Below are 20,928 nucleotides of genomic sequence, written 5' to 3' on the forward strand. Positions count from 1 at the left end.
AGAAAAGGCTGAGCAGGCACACACAGGTCTCCAGATGTTTACACTCTTGCCCAGTATGTTGAGACTTCCTGATTTCTATTTAAATTATTGTACCTATTTCTAAATTTACATCTGGACATATAAGTTAGTGTAAACCTGTGTCCTTATTTTGGTGATACCTTTCTGCTTTTGGAGGGCAAGTTGCCCATCATACCTGTTAGCAAGCCCTTGTGATAACTTCAGTTAACTGGAAATAACTAAGGAAAAGCGAAAAGTACTTGATATTTATTCTGTACTCTTTTCAGAAGGGTGGATCCAAAAAAACACCCTTTCAGCATCTGGAAGCATTTGATTTATGCTTACCTATCTCTCTCCAGGTTTTGCTGGGAAAAGTGGCCTGCTTTTTTCCCTTGGCCAACTTGAACAGGGCAGAGATCCTGGCAATCAATTTCTAAAGCAAAACTGCACATGCTGTTTTCTAGGTCAGCATACTTTAATGGCTGTGCAGTCTATTAAGCATCCCTTGCAAACCTTGGATTTAACAAATGATTTCTAATTGACTACGTGTTGCAGCAACATTCTAGGAAACTCAGTAACACCGCACATTCCATTGATTCTTCTTATATCAGAAATTGAAATGTCAGAAGCCATTAATTGCATTTTCACCAGAAGGAGCCAAAGCAACAACTAGTGCTCAGTACAAGTGCTTCTGCTACATACACAACTGATATGTTTAGGAAAATGCTAGATCAACCTTTTATCGCAATGACATGCATTCCGGACTAAATTCATATGAATATAACTATTGTATTCCCCCCCAAGTCATTATATCATGAAAAATGCCCCTTTATCATGAAATCCCATGGTTTCTTCAACTATACTGTAGGAAGCATATAGTCAGATATTTGGCGACAATGAGATACAATACAAAGGAGGACAGTTGTTGCCAATGGTGCATTGAGCCTATTGTGTGGCTTTAGTTATCTATAAAAAAATACGTCCTCGCTTCCCCACCAGTCAACATTGTACCAGTCTCTCAGTGGGATCCACAGATAGAGCTCCCATTGAAAGCAGTGGCTGGCATATTGCAGTGCACCTGTCACCTGAGGAAGGAATGCTTGGAGATTTGCAATATTTATTATAGAGTGGAGCTGATTGTTTTAAAATGAGGGTTTTTTTTGTCAAAATCTTTATGTACGACAAATGATTAGGAGTATGGCTCTCTGGGCCAAGAGGTCTCACAGTTAGTGAAGGACCAAAAAGCATTCTATGAGCATCCCTATGGTGTGTGCAAAGTATTCTACAACAGGGGTGAGGAACCTGTGGTCCTCCAGCAACTCACATCATCCCTGCCATTGCTGGTCACGTTTGATGGGAGTTGGAGCTCAACAACACTTAGGCACAGGTTTTCCGCCTCATCACTACAACTGAAAGCACGATACATAAATATTAGAGCCTAATGTGCCTTTTGTCAAAGTGAATTGTTTTATGATTTGGACTTGCTGTAATAATGTGCAGTCAAGTTTAACAACTTAGTAGGGAGAACCATTCCTGACCTCTCGGAACTGTAAGGTAAAGGTAAAGGTACCCCTGCCCATACGGGCCAGTCTTGACAGACTCTGGGGTTGTGCGCCCATCTCACTCAAGAGGCCAGGGGCCAGCGCTGTCCGGAGACACTTCCGGGTCACGTGGCCAGCGTGACATCGCTGCTCTGGCGAGCCAGAGCCGCACACGGAAACGCCGTTTACCTTCCCGCTGGTAAGCGGTCCCTATTTATCTACTTGCACCCGGAGGTGCTTTCGAATTGCTAGGTTGGCAGGCGCTGGGACCGAGCAGCGGGAGCGCACCCCGCCGCAGGGATTCGAACCGCCGACCTTTCGATCGGCAAGTCCTAGGCGCTGAGGCTTTAACCCACAGCGCCACCTGCGTCCCTCCTCGGAACTGTACATGATGTAATAATCACTGTACCTGCCTCAGATCAATAAGCAAGTTTGAAATTATGGCTTCCCACCCCCGGCCCCCCCATGGCAGACAAGTATAATTAGGCAATCAGGCAATGGAGGTAGATGTGATTATCTTAAAATGCACATGAGAGCTAATTGGTTGCTATTTTAAACCATCTGTATAGTAGAAAGCAAACTGGGTGTTTGTTTCAGCTGAAGAGGATAGAATTGGAAGGATCAAGTACTTGTGAGCAGAAAGTTCCAGTTGTTTTGTCACAAAAGGACATTTTATTCTTGTTTACTCCCAAACAATTAGAATTTTGTCTTCAGTGGAGTGGAATAAGCTGTAAATATTTAATTGACAGTTTATCATCAGTAAAAGAGGAGAAAGAGACAAATTAGATTTGGGATGATTGCCAGTATGACAAAATCCTCCCCCCCCCCCCCGCTTTTCCACAAATGTTGCTTATTAGGAATGTAGACACACACACCCTAGCCTTGACTTCTAAAAAATGTGTCTATACTTAATTAATGCTATTGCATCCACATTCTAATTTATGCATTTTAATTATACAGAGAGGCTTGTGAATAATTAATGTTATTAAAACAATAGGTCATAAGAGTAAGCTTAAAAACAGCAATCAGTAGGTTTAACAGGGTTTTCCCCCCTAACATAATCTCAGGATAGCTCTGTTAAAAAATAGTTTAACTGTTTCATTAAATGAACATTATACTTTTATTTAAGGGGCTAATGAATTAACAGCCTTCAGTTGAGGCCACTTGAGGGGAGAGCCCATGGCCAGTCGATGGGTAACAGAAGTTTACATCAAGGGCCTTATAGGCATCATGTGAGCAAACAGGCAGAAACAGAAAATGTAGGAAAGGAGGACCCATGTATCCATAGGGCAATTATATGTGTGTTTACTCAGAAGTAACTCAACCTCTGTTCAGTGTCGATTACTTCCTGATATTGTATAGAATAGTATTAGAAATTCAAAGATGGGGTAGGATCTCAGGCACATTCAGTGGAAAGGTGTTAGGTAATAAATGTTGTCATGTAACCTAACTAGGACCAGTTATGGTATATGGTAGCCCCAGAAAATTGGCCTAGTTCTTCTCACAAACAGTAGATTGCAGCCTTTTTGTTTAAGCTGCCATTCCAGTCTACATTATTATTTTTTGTTTATTAATTTTGTCAGTCTCTTTATCTTGCACAGGGCAACCTAAAGTGACTTATAACCAAACAAGCAGACAATTAACCTCACATAGGAACATTAAGAGACATCACCTTGCCAACAAAGGTCCGTATAGTTAAAGCCGTGGTTTTCCCAGTAGTGATGTATGGAAGTGATGTAAAGAAGTATTGTTAAAAGGGATTAGAAGGGGAAAGGATTGAATAATGACAATACAAACTTAAGGAATGCGTAACTTAAATATTGACTATGGATGATTTATGGAGAAGCTGAAGGAAGTCCAGAAAAGAAATATTTTGTGAAAAATTGGATGTGAAACTATTATGTGTTTTTGAGGTAAATTAATAAATATTATTTTTTTAAAAAGATCGCGGAAGAATTGATGCTTTTGAATTATGGTGCTGGAGGAGACTCTTGAGAGTCCCATGGACTGCAAGAAGATCAAACACATCCATTCTTAAGGAAAACAGCCCTGAGTGCTCACTGGAAGGACAGATCATGAAGCTGAGGCTCCAATACTTTGGCCACCTCATGAGAAGAGAAGACTCTCTGGAAAAGACCCTGATGTTGGGAAAGATGGAGGGCACAAGGGGACAACAGAGGATGAGATGGTTGGACAGTGTTCTCGAAGCTATCAGCATGAGTTTGACCAAACTGTGGGAGGCAGTGGAAGACAGGAGTGCCTGGTCCATGGGGTCACGAAGAGTCGGACACGACTAAACGACTAAACAACAACAAAAACAACAACAAAGGAACATTAAATCCAAGAGGAAAGAGAAATACATTATACATGATGGAATAGTCCTGATTGGGGTGGGGAGAGAGAGAGAGAGAGAGAGAGAGAGAGAGAGAGATATTCCTAGAACAGAAAGCTACCATGTCAAAGAGAAGGCTAAACTAAATGCAAATCTTTGGGTGTGGAGAACATGGAGGAAACAGCTGGTCCCTGGGTTTTCACCATATCATAGTTTTCTAGACCATCCATGCTAGACCAGACACTTTAAGAGTTGAGAGGTGAGAATCTGTCAAATGAGACATATTTTTGAGCATGAGAAACCAACTGGCAGAGAAAAATGTGATGCGCTGCTTCAGGGTTACAGTATCATTTGGCTGCATAAACTCCAAGTGCAAAAAAACCTGAATGGCGTTCTGGAATTTATGGGTCATTGGCAGTGTTTGCAAATGAAGATCTGTAGCAGACAGAAGAAATAGCCCAGCATTGCTTATTTGTAACCGATTGCTGGATGCCAAGTGCGGGCAAACTAAAGGGTCAAAAATGGCTTGGGAGACAGGCTGTGGGAGTGTGTACTTGGAATGCAGTGTGGGAATACAGTCATGGGCAAAAGAAAGTGCACTCTCTTTGAATTCTGTGGTTTTAAATATGAAGACATAATAACAACCACCTGTTCCCTGGCAGGTCTTAAAATTAGGTAAATACAACCTCAAATGAACAACGACACACAACATATTACGGTGTCATGATTTATTTAACAGAAATAAAACCAAAATGGAAAAGCCATGTGTGAAAAACTAAGTACACCTTACGATTCAATAGTGTGTAGAACCGCCTTTAGCAGCAATAACATGAAGTAAGGACTTTTCCCATCTTTCACATTGTTGTGGAGGAATTTTGGCCCATTCTTTTTTACAATGTTGCTTCAGTTCATTGAGGTTTGCTGGCATTTGTTTATGCGCAGCTCTCTTAAGGTTCCACACAGCATTTCAATTGGGTTGAGGTCTGGATTTTAACTGGGCCATTGCAACACCTTGATTCTGTTCTTTTTCAGTCATTCTGTTGTAGATTTGCTGGTATGCTTAGGATCCTTGTCCTGTTGCATGTCCCAATTTCAGCCAAGCTTCAGCTGTTGGGCAGATGGCCACACATTTGACTGTAGAATACTTTGGTATACAGAGGAGTTCATGGTCGACTCAATGAATGCAAGGTTCCCAGGTCTTGTGGCTGCAAAAAGAGCCCAAATCATCACCCTTTCACCACTGAACTTGACAGTTGGTATGAGCTGCTTGTGCTGATTTGCTGTATTTGGTTTTTGCTAAACGTGGTGCTGTGCATTATGGCCAAACATCTCCTCTTTGGTCTCATCTGTCCAAAGGACATTGTTCCAGAAGTCTTGTGGGTTGTTCAGAGGCAACTTAGCAAACCAAAGCCGTGCTGCCATCTTCTTTTTAGAGAGACGAGGCTTTTTCCTGGAAACCCTTCCAAACGAACCATCCTTGTTCGGTCTTTGTACTGTCACGAACTTTAACATTTAATATGCTAACTAAGACTTGTAGAGCCTGAGATATACCAACTCTTGGGGTTTTTGCAATTTCTCTGAGCATTGTGCAGTCTGGTCTTGGGGTGAATTTGGTGGGATGTCCACTCCTGAGCAGATTGGCAACCACCTTGAATGTTTTCCATTTTTGAATAATCTTTCTCAGTGTAGAATGATGGGCTTAAAATTGGTTGGAGATGACCCTTCCTAGTTTCATGGTCAGCAGCAGTTGTTTCTCGTAAGAGCATTGTATCATCTTTCTTCCTTGGCATTGTGTTAAAACACACCCAAATGCTCCAGACCGACAAACTGCTAAAACTTCAGCTTTTATAGAGGTGGGCACACTTGCTGATGATCAATTAAGCAAGAGCATTTGATTAGCCTCTTAATTCCTATGGAAGCAGTAAGGGTGTACTTAGTTTTTCACACTTGATTTCTCCATCTTGGCTTTATTTCTGTTAAATAAATCATGACACAGTGTAATGTATCATGTGTCGTTGTTCATCTGAGGTTGCATTTACCTAATTTTAAGACCTGCTATGGAACAAATGATTGCTATTATGTCCTGATATGTAAAGCTACAGAACTCAAAGAGAGAACACTCCCCCCCATGACTGTATGTTGGGAGGAGGGCCCCCATTAAAACAAGAGTCTGCCACTAAGTTGATGCTACATTTACAGACATATTTACTCTGCATTGTGGTTGGGCTTTGTGGAAAGAGACATGCTATTTCATATGAGGGAGCACTGCCCCTAAATGTTTGTCAATTGGTGTTTAGTTCAAGATTTTTAAAATCCCCAAATCTCATTTATTGAGACTCTTGTCTATTTTTTACAGATTTAAAATTTGCATATATATATATATAGATGTGTGTGTGTGTGTGTGTGTGTGTGTGTTCATATTTTGCCAGTCAGAATGGCGATCTCAAACAGCTGGGAAACGTCCTCTGAATTTTCCTTGCAGCTATGGCATGCCTGTATTTGGTCAGCATTGTAACAGTGGTTAACTTGCAACATCAGACTGGCAAAAGGTATAGCAATATATATATATATATATGCTTCTGAGATAGTGTGGTTTTCTTTCATTTGCTTTATTAACTCAGGTGGTGAAGGCTTAAGATCCTTGAGTGCATACACACACACAGAGAGTTCATTTGGGAAGATTTTCTTTTCCTCGCCATAATCTTTGGTTTATTTTATACATTAGTTTGTGCTTGAGCACACCTGGCACACCCTCTGCACCCTCCAAAACTTAGGGTATATACATGGATGCAGTCTTCCCTGCCCCCACCCCTCTTTTTTCCATGGAGTGTACTCCATGATCTCTCATCCAGGTACTGACCAAATCCAGATCTTTTTCATTTTAGCAACATTTGACACATCATTTTAGCAACATTTGACACATCATGTGACCTCAGGCCATGCCCTGTGCTCAATATACCCCATGCTCAATAATATCCACTGAAACCTCATAGATATGTGCTATTTCTGACCAGATTGCAGGAAGCCACTTGGTGGTGGCAACATGACTTCAACTCTTTTTAGCTAACCTTTCATCAAATAGGGTGGATGTGACAGTTATGGTTTGGAATGAAAGAGCATTGAGATGAGAGGTCCCCGTTTCAATCTAATAGTTCTTGGCTTTTGAACTCATAATAAAAAGGGAGACTCATGAGGAAGTTTCAAGATGGTTGTTCCCGCAAACTCTATCACCTTCACCTCCAGATAGGGTAGCCATGTATCCTACTTGACAGAGGACAATCTTCTATTTGACAGGAGTCCCCCATTTGAAGAGCTGTCCAATCCAAAGCTAGTATAAAAGGTGGGATGGGGAAAACAATACAAAGGGAGAGGAGGAGCTATAAAATTTCCCTTCAACATTTAACACCTGGAGGTCACCTGCTCACCTCTCACTATGATGAGATATATTTTATTCAGTGCTTTTCTTCTGGGGGGGGAAGGTGGTGGTACTCTGTATCCTTGAGTACCCCCGGGGGGAGAACTGATTGTATTTCTGTTTAAATTATAGCAATTATTAGTTGCACCTTTACATACAAAGTTGGCACTGTGTTCTCTTTTGGACAATCTTGGTGTAACTTTCCTAAGGCTAAGGAATGAATTGGGCTGTGAACCCCACCTCCTTAGTGTTACATCTTGTAAAATTACAAATTGTTGCAGTGCGTCATGTAATGTAATTTGTTGTTGTTGTTGTTTAGTCGTCTTGGTGACCCCATGGACCAGAGCACGCCAGGCACTCCTGTCTTCCACTGCCTCCCGCAGTTTGGTCAAACTCATGCTGGTAGCTTCGAGAACACTGTCCAGCCATCTCGTCCTCTGTCGTCCCCTTCTCCTTGTGCCCTCCATCTTTCCCAATATCAGGGTCTTTTCCAGGGAGTCTTCTCTTCTCATGAGGTGGCCAAAGTATTGGAGCCTCAGCTTCACGATCTAATGCAGCCTGATCTATAGTGCATTTGGCCTGCTGTTTTAAACACCAAGAGCATGTTTGTTCTTTTTGGTTCAAGATGTATTAGAAAAACATAATTGTCCTCCAATTTAGCTCAGCAGCTAACATGTATGAAATGGCAGGCTGTGCGCGGCATGGTGCGTGTGCATTTATCTGTGTTCAGTTGAGACAAGATGCCTCCACCCACACAGTCAGGAATTAACTTCCCTGAGGAAGGTGCTGAACCCTGAATAATGACAACATTGTTGACTCACACTAAAATCATTTCAAGCAGACAACCCCCTAACAATGGTAAAAGGGGGGGGGGGAGGAATAAGCATGATGCTTCACTGGAGATAGGTACTAAAAAAATAGGAACTGTGCCTCGTTGGAGCATATATAAAAGCAGGAACCTGAAAGATGGCATTCTGTAAAGGGCATTTTTCTCCCGTTCTCTCTTTAGAGAAATGAATTTGGAACAGAAAGCTGACTGGGTTGCTTTCTGTCAGTGAGTAGGAGAGGAGGGGGGTTGGGGGTTTCACACCTGTCCCACTTTGGCTCGTAACAGCCTCCACGAGTTGGTGCATAAAAATTGATAGTGATGAGCCTTTGTGGGAAGAACAGTCCACAAGTGGGAAGCCACCATTGAAAAGGCCCATTCTCATGTTGCAATCCTTGCGACCTCCCATGAAGGGGCACACAGAGAAGGCCCTCGGATTATGATCACAGAGTCCAGATCAGTACATGTCAGGAAAGGCAGTCTTGAAATATTGGGGTCCTGAGCTACATAAGGCTTCTATCGTCTCTGCTGCTGCTCTGTTTTGACTCCGGAAGTTTAAGGTATCCTTATGTTCAAATAAACATGCCTATATTTTTATTGTAAGGGATGCGGGTGGCTCTATGAGTTAAACAACAGAGCCTAGGGCTTGCCGTTCAGAAAGTCAGCAGTTCGAATCCCCGCGACGGGGTGAGCTCTCATCTAGCAGTTCGAAAGCACATCAAAGTGCAATTAGATAAATAGGTACTGCTCTGACAGGAAGGTAAACAGCATTTCCGTGCGCTGCTCTGGTTCGCCAGACACAGCTTAGTCATGCTGGCCACATACGCTGGCTCCCTCGGCCAATAAAGTGAGATGAGCGCCGCAACCCCAGAGTCGGTCACAACTGGTCAGGGGTCCCTTTACCTTATTTTTATTGTATTTTAAATATTTTGTTGGAAGCCGCCCAGAGTGGCTGGGGAAACCCATCCAGATGGGCGGGGTATAAATTATTATTATTATTATTATTATTATTATCTTCTCTGAGAGTTTTGGGCTGATATGACTTTTTAAACTAACAAATACATTCACCCTGACAATCAATGGTTTGGTCACAGATCAGCACAAGGTTATTTTCAGTGTAGTTCAAAGCAAGAGATAAGAAGCTCAGTCATGACAATTATTGGTCAGTTGATTTAAAATAATTGATAACCTGCCCTTTCTCCATATGGACAAGGTACAACAAATAAAATTTTCAAGCTACTCCCGTTGTTTCAATTGGACTTCATCTTGCTGGATTATGCCCCACTAACTTTAAAATTACGTTATTGATTAAATAAGAATGTGCACTTCCTGTGTCTTGCCAGTCTCTCAGTGGCTTATTTATCTTATTTAATCAATTCGTAGCAGAATTGCTATTACTGCAACCCGGAGTTGTTCTCCTAATTTTAAGCCTTAAGGAGTCCCTAACTTTCTTGTTCCCTCTAGGCACCTTGCCTCACCTTGGCTTTAAAATAGGTTCTCAGCTTTTATAGTACAGTATGGCAGCTGAAAGCTTTGACATAAAACACTCATTGGCAAAACTAGCATTCCCGAGAGGCTTAGCTTATTCCCCCAGCACGTGTACACATTCGTACATTTTTGCTTCTCTTAGCTGCACTCTGTGCTGATAAGGGGATTAGTGGCCATAATCATTGTACTGTAACATCCTGTCATTATAATGTTTCTCTTTCTGTGCTCTTGTTCTTTTGCATTGTTGAGTGCTGTTTTAAAGTACAGCTGAAGGAGTAATTAGTCTAGAGGGTAAATGCTGCTTTAATCTGCCCGAAAAGACTGACGTCCAGTAAAAGGCTCGCTTGAGTTCCTTTAGATCAACCTGAAGAGCATTTTCATATCACTGCAGTGTTTTTTTTCCAGAACAGCGAGTGAGTCACCCATCTTACCTTTGAGCCATTCATCAGGCTTAGCGGTTTAGATGCTAACTTCTTACTACAGACCTCCATGGTACTGCCAGAACCCCATGACCCAAGATATTTTGCTGCCTAAGGAAAAATAGCTAATGGCATCACCAGTTCCCAAGTCGAGATGCAGATAGGGATAGGTGTATGCAATTTTGCCTAATTACACATTTTTTGAAAAGTGATTTCCCCTAAAGTAAGATATTTTGCATGTTATTTTCACTAGTATATTCCTCTGTATGAACAGTATATGCATTTTGCATGCATTTTCTTACACTGCAAAATTTGGAGATGCGCACATTTCAGTAGATGGCTGAGTTTTAGAAGGTTTGCTTTTAAAGGTGAATAGAATCTAATTTCTCTCTCATACTTAGATGTAGATTGCCCAAGACTGGCCAAATTACAGTCAAACTAGCCAGTTTCACTCTGAGGCACACCTTTGCGGTTATTTTATTGTTTAATTATGTGCAGGACCACTTCCTATTTTGCATTGTGACTGCAGTGTGCAGGGAAGCATTGGTTTAATCTTTCCCTCCCCAGCTGTGATCCTGACCACAAGATTGTGCTCCATACCACAAGTAGGGTTGGAAAATAAGCTACCATTGTTGTTTTGATATCTTGCCTCTGCTTGCACTGTGGCAGGTGGGGTGTGTCTGTAATTTAAACAAAGAAAAGGCTCTGGCATGCTTCCAAACCATGCAATTTGGTTCCATTTTTTAAAAGAATACCCCACCAGCACTTCTCCCTGGGAGTAAAAATATGTCACTCAAAATCAGCTGCCTGAGACAGCTGCCTCACTCTGCCTAATGGTAGGGCTGGGAAGTACATGGGACTTTGTGGTGAAAAACTGGCAATAACCAAACTGGCAATTGGAAATAACCAAATATTTTTCCTCTCCCTCTGCCCTTCTAGGATTTTGCTGAAAAGGAGAAGGCAGCAGCAAGGGCTCTAGAGGATGTGAAGGCTAACTTCTACTGTGAATTATGTGACAAACAGTACCATAAACACCACGAATTTGACAACCACATCAATTCCTATGATCATGCTCACAAGCAGGTAAGCCTAAAAAATCATTCAAAATATAGCCATGTAAAATATAGGTAGAGTGTACATATAGAATCTTAGAATTGTAGAGTTGGTAGCTTCTTTTTAATTTGCTGTGTCATACTCCAGTGGTGATATGCTCTCTTACATGACATGACAAGTTGCACCAATTCACATGACTAGTTGAACCACTTGGTATAAAGTAATATTATTTTTTGGGGGGTGAGCCAGCCTACAATGTAATATTCACAAGTATTACATTTCAGTGTCAAATTGCTTCTATATTTAATGTGTGCATTTGTGGTTTTTTTAATTGTTCTTATAAAAAAACCACATGGGTTACAAAAGTACATACAGCATCTCTGCTTTCAGTTCATAGAATTTGATCCATAGATCAGTCATATTTGATTGGATACATTAATATTATAGACAGTATAAAGTTGGGGGAGAAGAGAGAAGGAGGGTAGTAAACTTTAATTCTTCTACATCAGACATAGACAAACTCTGGCCACTGCTTCTATTAGCTAGGGATGATGGGGATTGTAGTTCCAAAGCATCTGGAGGGCCAGAGTTTGCCTATGCCTGTTCTACTTAGTGTATGTGTAAGGTTTTTGTGTCAGCATCATGCGGGCAGGTTCCATTTCTATTGATTTATTAGTTTTTGTTGGTGGTGAGAGAGATTGGGGGGCCCAGGGCATGGTTGGTTGTCTTTAGTTGACTGTAGTGAGTTTTGTTTGCGTGTATGAGGGGAAGGGGGTTGTTAGGTCCACTTAGCCATATTGATTCATATGTTGTTGGTGGGTTCCAGTTGTTGTCTTGTTAAGCTGTATATGTAATTTTTACATAATGTGATATACTCATGTAATCAGGCAGATGCACCAATGTCTGAAGACACTGTCACCCTTACGAAAACATGGCTGATCGAGGGTCAGTTGTGTTAATTGCATACCATGGTCCCAATGAAAATCCCCACTTGTGCTGCTCTGCACCCTGGGATGGATGTTTCTGTTGGTGCCAATGGATGCTACATTGCTGGGTTGAATAGTCGGGGGTGGGGTGGGGACTGGTAAGCACAACCTTTATTGCAACAAAAGCATGACTAGAATTGCCACATGAAGGGACAGTCAGAATAGGGCTGTGATACAGAGGGAGGGGGTTAACCACACACAGAGACACTGCAACTCCATTCCATGCTGTCATTCACACTAGTAGGGAAGTTTCATTTTTTCTTTTTTAGAAAAAAAGAAGAAAAGGGGGGGGACAGAGAAAAACAATAACGAAATAACAATAACATGTAATTAAGGTTACAGAATTATGTAGTATATATGTAAGTAGATAAACTTGTTATTTCCCTTAAGTATACATCAGTTTATGTCACTATGATTTCGATAAATACATTCCAAATATCATTAAATTTGTCCATACATCACCTTCATCTGAAAGTGATCTGTTCATAGGTTGCAAGAGTTGTCATGTTGTCTATCCATTTATCGGGGAGGGGGGCATATTTTTATGCTTCCAATGTAGATTTATTTTGATAGTAGGGAAGTTTCTTTCCCAGGGCTAATAGCAGCTGGGCATTGTGGGATTTTCTATCAAGACCTCAGCAGGCAGGGATGGGTTATATCCCCACTCCTCGTGTGCTGAAGTCCTGATCCTGTAGCTCCCTGCTATTTATTTTTAAAAGCAGAAATATGGACATATTAATTGCAATCACACAATTAGAATCACATCTGGTTTTCCCAGTAAGATTCAGGCGGGGAGCCGACTGCTTCAAGAGACACTCACATACATCACAGAGGGGAAGGGATGACTCCACTTCTCCCCTACAAAGTCAAATACAACCCATAAGCTATATATGGCAGACTACTGAAAAGTTTGCCGAACATTAATGTTCTTGTGCCTGCCTTTGAGGGGAACAGATCTGCTTTACTTGTCGCTGGCCTATTATGGATGCAGTTCAAAGAACTTTGGATCAGGCTATTAATTTCAATCCTGAACAGGGAGTAGTTGAACTCCAAAGGGATCTTCTTTTGCATTCTCTTGACTAGCGTTTTCTCTTTCCTCCTTAATATCCTGCTCATTGCCTTACTCAACAGCAAATCAACTTCTGATTACAGGTTCCAATGCTCATGAGGGAAAGTGTTGTTGATGAAAGTCGTGAATTTCACGAGTGTAATCAGGGCCACAATTTTGGCCCATTGTTTCCTCAGACAAAACTGGGTTAATCATGAATTCTTTATTTTTTTATATTATTAAAAAAAATCAGCTAGTGCTGTTCTCCACACCACTCAATTAGTCTATAAAAGGCTGGTAATGATATAAAACAAAAATGGTTTCAGATCCAAAACATGTGAAGTTAATCCTATAATCCCTCTTCCCTATACAAAAGGATTTATTTGCAGCTTCAGTTGCTTTTTCTACTTGTCAGAATTTTCTGGGCTCAGATCGATCCATTCTAAGCATCATCATCCCTTTCTTTCTTTCTTTCTCTCCCCCCCCCCCACATATCCCTCATGTTTCTCAGCCTTAGTGATTTATGCAAAACAGAAAATGGAATGTTGATGCATCAAGTCAGTTTGTCTTGGCTGCTCTCCATCATAAAAGATCATGGTTAAAAGCAATAAAACTCTTTTTAATTTTAAAACTAAATTTAGTGCTCGGGGGGGGGGGGGGAGACAGATTGGCAATGGAAGGAACAAATGGCCTATATTTTATAAAACAAGCTAAACTTCATAGAGAAATGACAGCACATGCTTCTCAGCACTGCCCTACGAGGTATGCTAATGTCCCCGATTAGTGCGGTATGCTAATGTCCCCGATTAGTGCACCCGTAAGGGTGAGAAGATGCGCATCAAAAAGTGGCAGGTTTGCACTGTGATTCTATAAACACTTACCTGGAAGTAAGTGCCACTGAACTCAATAGAATTTACTGCAAGGTAGACAGGCTAGTTAATAATAGTAATAATAATAATTTATTATTCATACCTCGCCCATCTGGCTGGGCTTCCCCAGCCACTCTGGGCATCTTCCAACAAAATATTAAAATACAGTAATGCATCAAACTTTAAAAGCTTCCCTAAACAGGGCTGCCTTCAGATGTCTTCTGAAAGTCTGGTGGTTGTTGTTCTCTTTGACATCTGGTGGGAGGGCGTTCCACAGGGAGGGCGCCACTACCGAGAAGGCCCTCTGCCTGGTTCCTTGTAACTTGGCTTCTTGCAGTGAGGGAACCGCCAGAAGGCCCTTGGCGCTGGACCTCAGTGTCCGGGTAGAATGATGGGGATGGAGATGCTCCTTCAGTTGTTAAAATTGCTAATTGTTTGATGATGGTGATGATTAGCTAGGAATGAGTCAAATTCTGTTTCCAAGCTTTCATATTTCCCTGGTAGGTGGTAGTTTGTTTGTTTTTTGTTTTGGTTTTTTTTAAAACCCATTGGCTTTTAAATAAACATCTCTCACATATCCATGGAAATGGATCTAGCTTTCCTACCATGCAAAGTTCCACTGCATCAACCCAGGAAATTCTGTATGATACTGTAGTTGGCTCAGATTCAAGGCCAGAAGCTGGCAGCAACTCCCCTGCTCACACATTTTCTACTATAAATTCTGCAGCAAGGTGTTGCTGGACTACAGCTCATATCATCCTGGCCCACTGGTCCTGCTGGCTAGGGTTGATTGGACTCCATCTCCAGTAACATCTGGCAGGGTCACCACTATGGCTACCCTATTAGGCCAGGGGTCAAGGAGCCTTTCTGGGTTCTGTGAGCACATTTGCAAATTGAAGGAACTGTTGTGGGCGCATGGAGGGTTTTTGATGGGGGTGGGCTCCCTCTCCAGCTGTACCTCCTCACCCCCTAAAAAAAACCCTCCTACACCAAAACTAGGTCCCCCTTTCGAGGTGGGGACAGCTGGTGAATTTGAGAGTCCTACGAGGGATCTCTGGAACATTTCCACCTTGGTTTTCGAACAGCTTTGGCTCTCGAACACTGTAAACCCAGAAGTGACTGCTCCAGTTTGCGAACTATTTTTGGAAGCTGAAAGTCCGATGGGGCTTCCACAGCTTCTGGCTGGCTGCAGGAGCTTCCTGCAGCCAATCAGAAGCCGCGCTTTGGTTTCTGAAGGTTTTGGAAGTCGAAAGGACTTCCGGAACAGATTCCGTTCGACTTCCAAGGTACAACTGTATTGCTAAATGCAATGCCACACAACACTGCATGTTTACATGCTATTCCTTTTCTAAATTGCAGATGAAGAGAGCTTGCTATTTACAAGTGTAATAGGTGAGCTGGTTCCCCACAAAAGGCACTCTGTTGCCTGGGGCCTGTGCCGGAATTGCAGGCCCAGATGCACAGCTTGCAATTTAGCTGATGTGTTTTAACTATGAAATGTCAGCCTACCCTTGATATATGTCACCAACACACCCAAATGAATTCCAGTTAATGAATTAATATGTAAGACATGTCGAAAAGCTTGAATGAGTCTCCAGAAAGATAGAGCCTGGCTACTTAATGAAACTTAAAAGCAACGCTGTTCGATACAAACAGAGCAGCTGTTTGTACAACATGCCTAGTTCCATATGAGGGCAATACTGAATCCTAATTACCCTAAAGCTTGTGCTAATATTTTTCCATAAAGGGATGCAGGGATTTAAACGATGAAGGTAAACGGTCTCTGATGGACGGAGGCAGATTTTAATGTTTCGCTTACATATCTGCATCAAACAAATTTATTTATTTATGAACCCTTCCCAGCCCTTATCTTTCTATGTGAATTGCTTTTAGACAAGTTATCTAAATCTACACAAAGATAAGTCAAAAGAAAGGCCTATTCATTCATTTTTTCAGTTTATTCCCCATCCTTCCCCACCAGGTCCCAAGGAAGGGTACAACAATGTAATTTTTAGTTCAATTTAAAATTCGGTGTTAAAACAGTTAAATTATAGTCACAGAAATAGGGTGGGCCCTGAAAACACATGCTTGGTCAAAGGCCAGAATAAGGATATGTATCTCCACCATATGGTGGAAACAATACAATGAAGGTGCCAGGTGAAACTCTGTGGGGAGGACATTCCACAACCGAGGAGCTGCCACAGAGAATGCCGACTCCCAGGCCACCCCCAAACTTCTGAGAGGTCTGAAGGCAAGGAGATGACCTCTCTGCTATTTGAGGCCTAACTCATTTAGGAGTTTAAATGTGAGCACCTTGAATAGGCCCTGGAAATGAACCAGCTAACACTGCAGCTGTTTTACACCAGTGTGGTGTGGTGGTTAAGAGTGGTGGACTCGTAATCTGGTGAACCGGGTTCGCGTCTTCTCTGAAGTCTCTCAGCCCCACTCTCCTCACAGAGTGTTTGTTGTGGGGGAGGAAGGGAAAGGAGAATGTTAGCCACTTTGAGACTCCTTCAGGTAGTGATAAAACGGGATATCAAATCCAAACTCTTCCTCTTCTTCTTCTTCTCCTTTTAAAATGGGGGTTGTATGAGTTTTGAAGTGAACTCCAACCAGTAATCTGGCTGCTGCATTTTGGACTTGTTGAAGTTTTGAGGTCACCTTCAAGGGTACCCCAACATAGACTGCACTGTAATGATAATCCAATTTGGAAGTTACCACAACATGGACTACCATCTCCTTCCACAAGGGGCAAATATTGGCATAAAATTGTTCATAGTGGCATTTTATATATTCATTTTATTTTATTCGTTTATTGTTAAATGGCATACCACTTTTCCTTTTAAAAATACTAAAAGTGGCTCCCAACATGCGGGGATGGAGGGGAGGCGGGACTAAAAACATTTGTGCAATAACCACAGTAACCAAAACAACAGACATTGGTCATGTTAATGGTCTGGAAATGTCTGGGCAAGCAGCCAGTTCTTCATCTCCCTGATCACCATTAGGAATGCATTCTGTAGGCTGAGGTGGATTTAGGGCAGTACGACCAGTTCCCTCACACTGGGTGCCAAGCTGAGGAGAGCACTGCAAGCCATCTCAAATATGATATGCTGCATGTGCAGAACAGAAAATGAGAAGTGGGGGAATGACAAATTTGGGTTCACATAGAGCGCCGCTGAAATTTGAATGGCCGAAGTCCACCAACTGCTGAAAAGACCCTTTCCTGGACCCCAACTAACCAAACTTCTGTATGCCATGATGCCATCAGGAAGGGGCCCATCCAAAGACCACAGTGAACATTTTCTACATTTTGAAAATGTGCAGTGATGGGAAGGTCTAATAGCCCTATGACATCTCTGAAATGAATTCTATATATTATGCTCCTTACTCCAATTTCATCTGGAAATGGAAATCAATGTTATATATGCTTTTCTAATGCAACATGTTCATTTCTGGAGTATTAATTTATGGCAGAGTTCTTCCAAGATACTTAACTTGCACATTACTGCAATCACATTTATGGAATCAGTGCTTGGATAGCAGAAATAGAATTATCAAATGCCACTGAACACAGTCTAGTGACTTGTTATGACTTGAGGCAGCACATTCCCATTTTAAATGTCAGTTTATACAAGTCTTTATTTTAAACCCACAAATCTATGCCATTAGATGGGCCTTATTAAGAACCAACACACCTGATTCAATGTGATTGCTTTGTTACTTTTCTCATTATGCAAATAAATTAGCAGGCGTCATCCCCGAAAACTGCATGTTGTTTAGAATAATGAGATTGCTTTCATTATCGGAACTTCAGAAATATCTAGCGAGAAATGGGAAGCTACTGTTAAATGCAACGTCTAGATAAGTTCCATTGTTAAATGTTAGATGCTGTAGAATTACATTCGCTACTTTTTTAGACCAAATGCTAATTAACATGTAAATTAGCAGTTTAGCCCTCTTTAAAACCCAGGGGACAGTTAATTTCATAGCTGATTGTCGTCCGCTGACTTTACAGCAATTTGAAGTATTACATTATACGAGGAACTACAGAATTCTGTTATCAAATTCTAGAATCTCAAGCTAGCCTTGCGTGTCAGAGGAAGAGTTCTATATTAATAATTGTGCTATCATCTTTTTTTCTTTTTTTTCTCTATGGGTGCACAGTTTTGAATAATGAAATCTCTTATGTATCATGGAAGGATTAAAAAAAAATCCATTGTAGGCAAGTAGATACTGATACAAAAGAAGCATCTTAACAATGCAGGCCTATATATGTCTACTCAGAAGTAACTCCCATGGAGTTCAATGGGACTTAGTTCCAGGTAAGTGAGTGTGGAATTGCAGCCTTAGGGCTATATTTTATGTACACATGCATGGGAGTAAGGTCCATTCAATCCCATGGAACTAGGGATTGTTTTCTGTTCTGCTCTATATTCAACACGTGCAGCGATGTTTCTGCTCTGCTGCACTCTTGACCCACCTTCAACACAAACATGCACTTAGGGACCCATTTCATTTCCCTTTTTACCATACATTTGTATGGTGGTGATGCTGTGGTTGCGACCCACCTTATATTGGGCCACAACCCAGTACTGGTTCCCAGAACACAGCCCAAAAGCTTGGCACTCACTTCCTGCTAGCTGAAGTCCAAGATCAGTGCACCAGTACACATTTCCAGCACGTATTAGAGTGTAATTTATATATTTTAGCTAATTTGCTAGGAGCTAAATACCAATGGTACATCATTTTCATATAAATTTCTTTCCAAGTATAATATGCTGTAAATTTCAGATTCGTAATCCCACAGAGCTAACTCAATATTATAACCAAAATACCTCGCCCAGTGTATAAGCACTGATTTGACTGGTTCATGTTTTGTTTGCCAATTGAAGTTTATACATTTTAGAAATTACTGTATTTTTTGCTCTATAAGACACACCTTTTCCCCTTCAAAAATTAAGGGGAAATGTGTGTGCGTCTTATGGAGCGAATGCAGGCTCCTTGGCTTGCCGCGCTCCGGAGGCTTCGCGTTGCTTTCGCTGAAACCAGGAGAGCCAGAGGGATCGGTGTGCACCGATCCCTCTGGCTCTCCTGGCTTTGCTTCGCTGGAGAGGCGCTGCACAGCTTTTCCTCTCTGCGCAGCGCCCCTTCAGCGATGCCGGAAGAGAAATGGAAGGGGCTCCGTTTCTCCTGCCGCTTCGCTGAAGGGGTGCTGAGCAGAGAGGAGGAGAATTCCCCCCCCCCTGTTCTCCCCCTCTGAAACAAGGTGCGTTCTATGGTCAGGTGCGTCCTATAGAGCGAAAAATACGGTAATTTGCTTTTATTTTCCAACAATTCTTTTTTGAATTGGGAGATTTTAGGTGAAAAACGTTTCTTTTTATTCAACCTAAATACTTCATTAAGCTGATGATATTGCAGCCAATCAGTTATTAGTCCTCTTATTTCTTCATACCTCCTTCATTTTAAATCTTGATCTACCTCTCATAATAGTTCTTTATAATTTACCCAGTTGTTTCTCATATTTATTTTTTTCTCCAATATTGCTTCAAGTGGAGAGAGCCACCACTGTCTTTTGTTCTAATAAATTTTCATATTTCTCCCACAAGCAATCAACACTTTCTGGACAGACTTAGGTCCAGACATTAAAACTAACCCTGGCCCCACTAATAATAATAATAACAATAATAATAAAAATAACAGGGGGTTTTCCCCCAGCCACTCTGGGTGGCTTCCAACAGAGATTAAAAATACATTAAACCATCAATCATTAAAAGCTTCCCTAAACAGGGCTGCCTTCAGATGTCTTCAGGTATCTCTTTGACATCTGATGGTAGATCGTTCCACAGGGAGGGCGCCACTGTCAGGAGCTCACCCTACACTCGAGTAGGACTCTGAGGAATCAGTGTTGGCATACACGGCCTCTGGACATGGTCCAGCTTCCTTCTCCAAGGAAACAGTGTCTACCCTTACAGCCTTTGGGTGTGGTTTCCCATCCCTTGAGGACAAACCCTTTACCCCTTTTAAGACTCCGGGTTCCAAGACCTGTGTCAAGCCACCAACCACAGCTAAATCTACAACAGCTGTGTTAGCAAACTCCTGAGCATACCTGGTGGGCTTCTCACCCTTTGTAGCTACTCCTGATCTGCGCATCTGACACATCTCCTCCACTGTAGCAGTGGAACGCACCTCAGTGCACCTGCTGTTTATAACAGCAACAGACTTGGTATCTAAGTCTCTAGCAATGGGGTAGCCTAGGAAAATACCCTGATTTTCCTCCCATTCTGCACTGCACTCAACATCCTTAGTCAGTAAAATCAGCTCGGTATTAGGCCTTAGTACTCTGTACAAGCTTCCATACCACAGGAAGAATCTATGCTCCCTGCCTCGCGACGTCTCAACCCACATGTCAGAACCATCCATTGGCATCCTGGCTTTTTCCGGGTTTATCTTGTCACAGTTCCCATCAGAAACCTTTTATTCTAACAGCCACTACCGAGAAGGCCCTCTGCCTGGTTCCCTTTAACTTGGCTTTTCACAGTGAGGGAACCGCCAGAAGGCCCTCGGCGCTAGACCTCAGTGTCTGGGCTGAACAATGGGGGTGGAGGCGCTTCTTCAGGTATACTGGACCGAGGCCGTTTAGGGCTTTAAAGGTCAGCACCAACACTTTGAATTGTGCTCAGAAACATACAGGGAGCCAATGTAGGTCTTTCAGGACCGGTGTTATGTGGTCTCGGCGGCCACTCCCAGTTGCCAGTCTGGCTGCCGCATTCTGGATTAGTTGAAGTTTCCGGGTCACCTTCAAAGGTAGCCGCACGGCTTTATGTTGCTTTTGAACCAAGGATCTGAGGTTGTGTCTCCGTTCCTGAGCTCCACTCCAAGGTTCTACTGGCACAAATGCTCTGCCATTCAAATATTAACACCAGCCTACCGGAGATTCGTTTCCCCCCCTGT

At 42.1% G+C, this 20,928-nt stretch overlaps 1 protein-coding gene across 2 annotated transcripts in view; it reads left to right on the forward strand.

Moving 5' to 3' along the window:
- ZNF804B (zinc finger protein 804B) overlaps positions 1-20,928 on the forward strand; it is a 304,870-nt gene that overhangs the window by 266,405 nt on the left and 17,537 nt on the right. For both annotated transcript variants that reach the window (XM_083704636.1, XM_083704635.1), the window contains one exon: positions 10,958-11,101. In XM_083704636.1, the coding sequence (XP_083560762.1) occupies positions 10,958-11,101 (144 nt within the window). The remainder of the gene's footprint in view (positions 1-10,957; positions 11,102-20,928) is intronic.

This window comes from Podarcis gaigeae (genome assembly GCF_964106915.1).
Source record: "Podarcis gaigeae genome assembly, chromosome: 12".
Taxonomy (NCBI): domain Eukaryota; kingdom Metazoa; phylum Chordata; class Lepidosauria; order Squamata; family Lacertidae; genus Podarcis; species Podarcis gaigeae.